Source organism: Antrostomus carolinensis, unplaced genomic scaffold, assembly GCF_000700745.2.
Source record: "Antrostomus carolinensis isolate BGI_N321 unplaced genomic scaffold, ASM70074v2 scaffold5653, whole genome shotgun sequence".
Lineage (NCBI taxonomy): Eukaryota > Metazoa > Chordata > Aves > Caprimulgiformes > Caprimulgidae > Antrostomus > Antrostomus carolinensis.
Genome location: NW_010304335.1, coordinates 6,465 through 14,174, shown reverse-complemented (window position 1 = coordinate 14,174; position 7,710 = coordinate 6,465). Strand labels below are relative to the sequence as shown.

At 37.8% G+C, this 7,710-nt stretch overlaps 1 protein-coding gene across 1 annotated transcript in view; it reads left to right on the top strand.

The window, feature by feature from the left end:
• Window positions 1-1,382: 1,382 nt before the first annotated feature.
• Window positions 1,383-7,710, top strand: part of LOC104522182 (transient receptor potential cation channel subfamily A member 1-like) — a gene marked incomplete at its 3' end in the record, with an annotated part of 9,168 nt that continues 2,840 nt past the window's right edge. Inside the window, exons 1-5 of the mRNA XM_010164403.1 lie at window positions 1,383-1,439; window positions 3,088-3,250; window positions 4,670-4,845; window positions 6,616-6,723; window positions 7,116-7,224. Coding sequence (XP_010162705.1) covers window positions 1,407-1,439; window positions 3,088-3,250; window positions 4,670-4,845; window positions 6,616-6,723; window positions 7,116-7,224 — 589 coding nt within the window. The remainder of the gene's footprint in view (window positions 1,440-3,087; window positions 3,251-4,669; window positions 4,846-6,615; window positions 6,724-7,115; window positions 7,225-7,710) is intronic.

The window sequence follows — 7,710 nt, the reverse complement described above, 5'->3', positions numbered from 1 at the left end:
GTGGAGGGTGTGGTGGGCCAGGTGGGGCTCAGGAGACAGCTGTGCGGGCTTGGCGTTGGTTACGTCCCAGAGACCTTTTCCTCCAGGAGGCCCTTTCCCGTCCCTCGGCAGCAGAGCCGAGAGGCAAGAGCTGTGGGAGGCGGGCTGGGAGCTGCCCTGGCCCGGAGGGCACAGAAAGCTGTGGTGGGGTGTGTGTGGCCAAGTCCGGACCAGGGCGAGGGGGAATGCGGGACGGGAGCGGGTGAAGGAGGATGCCGGGTGGCAGGGGCTCGCATCCCTCCTGGGCATGGCTCCCCAGAGAGACTCCCCCTCTTAAAGGGAGGTCCAGAGGTCATGATAAGAATGAGTAGATCATCTACCAAAAATGTGCCAAAAAAGGAAAGTTTAGAAGCACTGGAACTGTTATGGAGAAAAATGGAACCAGCGGCACAACCTACAGAATTGCTGCCGGGAAGGATATAACCTCTTCCCTTTTCCATAGAGAGTAGGACGTGGTGTATTTATATTGCAGCCAGAGAGACCTAGACCAAGCATTGGGGAAGTCTTTTTTAACGGTAAGAATAATTCAGCAAAGGAAGAGGTTGCTTACAGGACGGATGACTTCGGTAACTTTAGAGATTAGACTCCAAACTCCAGTCTCCAACTCTGGAGATTTAGAGCAGGCTGAACAAATCTGACAAAGTACGTGGATGGGTTTAAAGACCTCTTGAGATAATTTCCTGAGATGTTTTCTGTGTGCTAGCTGTAGTCCTGAGCAACACCTCTTCAGCATAGCATGGCTTGTCACTCTGGTGGGTGCCACTACAGAGCAGTTCGGGCAAAGTGCAAAGGAGCTGCTGTTGTTAAAAAAGCTTGCTTCGCTGTTTTGAAACAACTGAAGTACTGAGAACACCTGAGTGATTTCTTCCTTTACTGTTTTGTTAATAAAACACTGCAGCATTGGCTGAAAAATCTTATTTTTGTTCGTAGAAATTATCATCGTGCCACATTTTATTATTTCGGACACATTTTGTCATTTGACAAAAAATTCCAATGTAGAGTGGCAAAATGTAGTCTAGATCCATAGAAACATTTGAAATTCATTAAAATTAAGTTCAAATATAAGAAGGATTAGAAGATACTGAGCTCTATAATAAGGTTTTCCTAAGTAGCTGTGTATAAAATGTATAGATATTTGTGTATGTAATTGACCTTTTATTTTTATGATAGTTGAGTCACCTTAAATACCCTTTCCACAATGATATCACCTGTTTTCTATTAGCTTTTTTTAATCGCACTTTTGAAGCAAATGGTAACCCTGTATTTGGCCCCAGTCTTCTAAATCTTTAAATGCATTTGTAACATTATTGGCCAGAGTAACCTCACTGAGGTCAATGAGACTGTTAAGCTGAAGGAAGTTAAAACACATGCTGAAGTATATGAATGGGCTGCCCCATAATGTATATGTGCCTAATGACAGCAAAAATTGTTGAGTCTTTGTGGCTCAGGGGATCCTGGAGAGCAAAATTTTCCATTTATTTTGCATCTGAGGAGGCAACAATCATTTTAAGTGATTTCTTTTTTTTTTTTACTCTTTGCTTGCTTACACATCTTTGGAAGGGTTTGCATTACTTTTGATATGCATTTTCTCTTTTTTTCCCCCCTCCCAATTTTGTTGAATTGTTTTTCTTTTTTATTCCCTTTTATTTTTTTTTAATAACTTGTTTTTAAATTCCTGACCATTCTACTGCAATATTTTTTTCTATCACTTTCGTTCATGTACAAGTATGAGTTTTAAATCACTCTAACAAAAATCTTTGGAGAACATCATAAAGTAAGAATCAGCAGGGTTTCGTATTGGGCTTTCATTGCAAAAAAACAGCACCGGGGAGGTATCAAGGTGTCAGAGGGCTGAGCTGTCGGAGGAGATTTTTTTGTATTATGCTGTGAAGAAGATATGTTGATTCAGACTGAGATGGTAGCCCATAGGATGCTCTTAGGATACTGCTGAAATTAAAGAGTTTATTGGTTACTCTGATGTAAATAGCATCACAGAAACCCAACAGCTGAGCTACAAAGCCCAGGACACAATATCAGTCTCCGTAGAAAAATCTAGAAAAGGAATTTATCAATATTATACACTTTTCCTCTCTGTTGAATTCATTTGGCATGGCCACAGCTAGAGAGTACAAAACAGTAAGTGATGAATTTGCTTGTGGTAGAAGGAAGATCTTAAGCTCACTACAGAAGACAAAATAATGTACTGAAAGCAATTTAAATTTTTGTTAATTTTGCACTGTTCTTCATCTGGGTGTGATTTTGCGATCAGTCAGATCAATCTGAGTTTCACTGTTGACTCGATCTGATCAGGATTTGTATACTTTAGTGTGCTGGATTTGGCTGGGGTAGGGTTAATTTTCTTCATAGTAGCTGGTAAAGGTCTATATTTTGGTTTTGTGCTGGAAACAGTGTTGATAAAACAGCGGATGTTTTAGTTACAGCTGAGCAGTGCTTACACAGTGACAAGGCCTTTTCTGCTTTTCACCCCACCCCACCAGCAAGTAGGCTGGGGGTGCACAAGAAGTTGGGAGGGGACACAGCTGGGACAGCTGACCTCAACTGACCAAAGGGATATCCCAGACCATGTGATGTCATGCTCAGCAATAAAAGCTGGGGAAAGAAGAAGGAAGAGGGGGGACACATTCAGAGTGTTGGTGTTTTTTCTTCCCAAGTAACTGTTAAAAATGATGGAGCCCTGCTCTCTTGGAGATGGCTGCACGCCTGCCTGCCGATGGGAAGTAGCAAATAGATTCCTTGTTTTGCTTTGCTTGCACACATGGTTTTTGCTTTACCTATTAAACTGTCTTTATCTCAACCAATGAATTTTCTCACTTTTACTTTTCTGATTCCCTCCCCCAACCCACCGGGGGACATTGAGCAAGCGGCTGTGTGGTGCTTAGTTGCCAGCTGGGGTTAAACCACGACATTCTGTATGAAACTAAAAAGTTGGGAGAGAATTACTCAGTGGTAACACACCAACAATAACACATTATAGCATTGCTAACATCTTGCCTATTAGGAAAATGAGAATATTTGTGTTCAAAATAGGTGATTTCAGATGGAAGTGCCTGTAGGCTACGGAGCTTCATTAAGAAGAATCGTTCTGGGCTTACCAAAGTGGATGAATTAAATGCCACCCCACTACATCATGCTGCAGAAGGAGGTCAAATAGAATTAATGCAGTTGATCATAGACGATTCTTCCTGTGAAGGTAACACACATTTTATGAACTGTTTTATTTAACAGAAGGAAAAAGTTCAATAATCAAAGTGTTTGCTACCCAACTGAAGCAGAACTGCTATGTGTCATCTACATTTATAAATTTAAATATATTTCGAACTGTCTGCTGCACTTTGCAGTGTCTCAGGTCTGGTTTGGGTCACCATTGCGGAGGAGAACTGCTCCACTCTTGTGGAAAAAGACTGTTTTCTCTCTAATGCAGTGATTCAATGTATCTTATTTTGTTTGGAACTCAGATTTACAGTCTTCAGATATGAAAAAGCAAACCACAGTGAAGTACAGTAGGACTGACTTTTAATCTTCTTTATATATATTATGTATCTTTTATTACATTTAAAATACTGGAAATGTAAAAGAGAGTTAATTTGGTTTCTCATGCTTGTCATTCAAGTTGTCATCACAACTTGTTTTCTTAACAGTGAGGAAGAATAAACATTTGATCAGACAGGCCATCTAAAGAAATGTAGGGAAGAATTTATAAGTAGGAGAATGTGGGCCTTTGAGCGATTGAAAAACACTCTGTGTAGAAGATGTTATTTAGAAGTTATTAATAAGGATCATGAAAGTATGTACAACTCTACATACAAACAGTCTTAAAAATCAACGTGCAATGGTCCTGAAAATCTGATTGTTTTTACCTAATGATGGCCAATCTAATTTTAGATTATTCTATCTGAAAAATATTATTTTTCTTTTCAATATATAATTTTTTTCTCAGCTTTTGAGAATGTGTTGAAGGTTATTTCCAATTTTGAAGTTCAAAATACAATGTGTAGAACTACCAGTTTTATAACTGGTGTGAATTGATTTACCTCTGTGTTCTTAAGTGAATCAGAATAGATACAGTCTTTAATCTTGTCACTTGCAAGCACTTATTTATTATCTCTTATTTTAGTTATTCACACTCACTTGTTCCATGCAGCCTCCAAAGCAATAGCTGCAAAGTTAAAGAAGATAGGAAAAAGAAGAGGCAAGAAAAGAGAGAAATTGACTAACTCTTGGGGGCAGAAAAAAGATATATAATAACAGGCAAGAAATAGACAGGTGTTTCACCCCTCCCATTTCTCCACTATTATAATTTAAAAAGATCTAATGAAAAGATTTATTGTTATTTACTAACCTTATCAAGCTTCTTCTCTGCTATTTCAGTATACTGATATTTTTAATAGAGCATTTTCTCTAACAAATACCATGTGTTCAGCACAATATTTAATCAAATTAACACAATCCACTGTGGCGTGCAATCTTTCTTTTTCCCTTTAAATAAACATAGTAGCACAGTCCTAAACCTCCACTGAAGACTAATTTTTTTTTTTTTTTAGTATGATTAGAACATTTGACGGTTTTGCTTTGGTTTTGTTTTTTTTTTGTTTTGTCTCCTTCAACCTAGTATTAAACGTGATGGATTCTTCTGGAAATACCCCGCTGCACTGGGCCACAAAGAAAAACCAGGTTGAAAGTGTTAGTTTGCTTCTCAGCAGAGGCGCCAATCCAAACATTCTCAACTCCAATATGATGGCACCTTTGCACATGGCTGTGCAGTCCCTGCATAATGAAATTGTTAAGGTAAGTCTAAAGTCCACATAAATATACAGACTTAATAAGTAGCTCAACAGCAGCTGCATGCACAACACCAAGACCTTGTTTATATATGCTGTATCTCCTTATATACCTTGTTTAACAAGCAGAATGGGTAACATATGGTGCTTATAGAAGTGTTTGTGCCTTAGCACAGCAAGTAGAAAGTAAGTTACTGATTTATATAAATACTGATATTTGTGCCAGTATAGTAGTTGTTATGTTTCAGAGAATTCTTTTAAATTTTCTAAACACAAGGAATTTTATTTTAAAAGGTTCTTTTTAACACTGAAATTTCATGTAAGCATGTGTTATTCCAAATGTTTATGTTCTGATTTCTTTTTCTTTATAGTTGTATAGGGAGTCATAGAAGTATAAAAGTTTTATTGAAACTAGTGTATTTTTATTAAAATTAGTCAGAAAACACAGTTCTTAAAACCAACATTTTTGTAATCATTTAAATAAAAGCAGAGCTAAAGCTGCAATTAAAAATCATAAAAAATATATTGTGAAGAAGTTACTAAGATGTGCCTTTTGAACTTTGCAAAATAGCAACAGCATTGAGATTTTAAGCAGCATATTTTTTTCTTCATTTGTCCAAATACCATAAGAATGTTTTCATTCTATATGCAGCATTTGAATAGAATTTTAGAATTTGTCAAGTTCTTGAATTTACTAGGTGAATACAACCTTAACACAACCTCACTTACCTTTTCACTTTAAAGTTATCTCTTTATCTAGTTCATCCAAACAAAAGAAAAAAAAAACATATTCGCATATTCAAGACTAAAAATCCTTTAGAGATTTTCAGTGCTAGAAATTTCGCTGTCCTCACATCTTTTACAAAATCTGTATTTACTATGAATTAAGAAAAAATAAAATCTGAAACACAATTACATTTTTAAAATGGGCTTGTATCAAGTTCTGGGTTTGGATTATTTTACAGCTCTACTCTTGACTAAATATGTGCTCTCATTTTTACCCCACTCTGTTGTTCATTCAAACTAATTCTCCTTTGGTTTGTATTGTCAAATTACCTGAGAGTGACTAAAATGTGCCAGTTCCTCCAGTACTGAAAAATTCATTGAAATTACTGAAAGACAATTAAATAATTATGTAGATAGAGGAATAAATATGTGGTGCAGTATGGTCATTATCATTTCCAGATCCTTTGCTTCTCAAAAAATGCTGGAAGCAGACATAGGGCTACTTGCTGATACTGATAGTTCAGTGTTAGCTGTTAACATAGGGACTGAATCAGGGGTTCAGGACTGGAAGGGTCCCTGTTTTTGTCAAATTCCATCTCCCTTGATCTTATATAAACTGTCCAATAGGTACTTCCCAAACTGTCCAAATGCTACTTTCTAGGGAATACAGAATATTACAAGACATTGTAACAAACTTCAGTTGAAAATCCCAATCTGCAATTTGCTACAGAAAAGTTTTTCTCCTAGTATTGGGGAGATTGTAAAAATATGCATGTGAAAAATGCAGGTGAGAAGAGACAAAGAGAAATAAAATTCTTCACAGCAGACAGCTGGGTAACTAGGATAAACACTGCACACAGCTGCAGAGTATCTGTTTTATTTAGCAATCTCCTTCATTTTGTCCTTCCTCTGCCTATACTTCGTGGGCTTTTGGCATGCAAAAAGAACACATCACAGGAGTGCTATCGATGATAAACAAAAAAAGTAATGTAATAGGCCTTTGTTGTTGTATATGGCTTATGGTTAACTGAATGTTTTCTTAAACATTTAGATCTTAGTCCAGCATAGCAGTACAGATGTTAATCTGGAAGGCGAAGCAGGGAACACACCTATAATTGTAGCATGTTACAAGGATAATCCTGAAGCACTGACACTCCTGGTAGGTATAATTATCCATCATCTTTTGATGTGATTCCGTTTACCTTAATGCAGTGTTATTCTGTTCCTGTGTTCTGTCTTTGTTCAATGGAGGAAGGTTAATCGTGGACCTAATATTCAAGTTGCTTTGCGTACGTTACTAAGAAACTTTAATCTTTTAAGATCATATGTAAATATATCAGAGTGGAAAACAGAAAAACAAAGGTCATCAGAACACAAAATGAAGTGCATGTATGGATATAGCATGCAGAAGAGGTTTGTATATAAACTTCAGAATGCAGATACAACATAAAAAAGGGAGACAGCTACCCAGGAGACTACATCTGTAATAGTATGTTCATTAGTCAGAAATTTCTGTATGTCATTAAGCTATATCTAGCCATTATTTTTCAGATTGAAAACGGAGGGAAAATCTGTAAACCAAACAAAACGGGATGTATGCCTATCCATGCAGCTGCATTTTCAGGTGCAAAAACATGTATGGAAATTCTTTTAAAAAAAGGTAAATATGTTGTTCCCAAGCAGCTATTTATAGTTATGTTACCAATTTGTCTCTAAATTGGAAACATGTGGGTTTGATGGATGGACCACTTGATGGGTAAGGAACTGGCTGGATGGTCGCACTCAAAGAGTTGTGATCAACAGCTCAATGTCCGAGTGGAAACCGGTGATGAGTGGTGTCCCTCAAGGATCGATATTGAGGCTGATGATGTTCAGCATCTTTGTTGGAGACTTGGAGAGTGGGATTGAGTGCACCCTCAGCAAGTTTGCCAACTACACCAAGCTGTGTGGTGCGATTGACACGCTGGAGGGACGCGATGCCATCCAGAGGGACCTTGACAGGCTTGAGAGGTGGGCCGGTGCTAACCTCATGAAGTTCAACAAGGCCAAATGCAAGGTCCTGCACCTGGGTCAAGGCAATTCCAAACATAAATACAGGCTGGGTGATGAATGGATTGAGACCAGCTCCGAAGAGAAGGACTTGGGA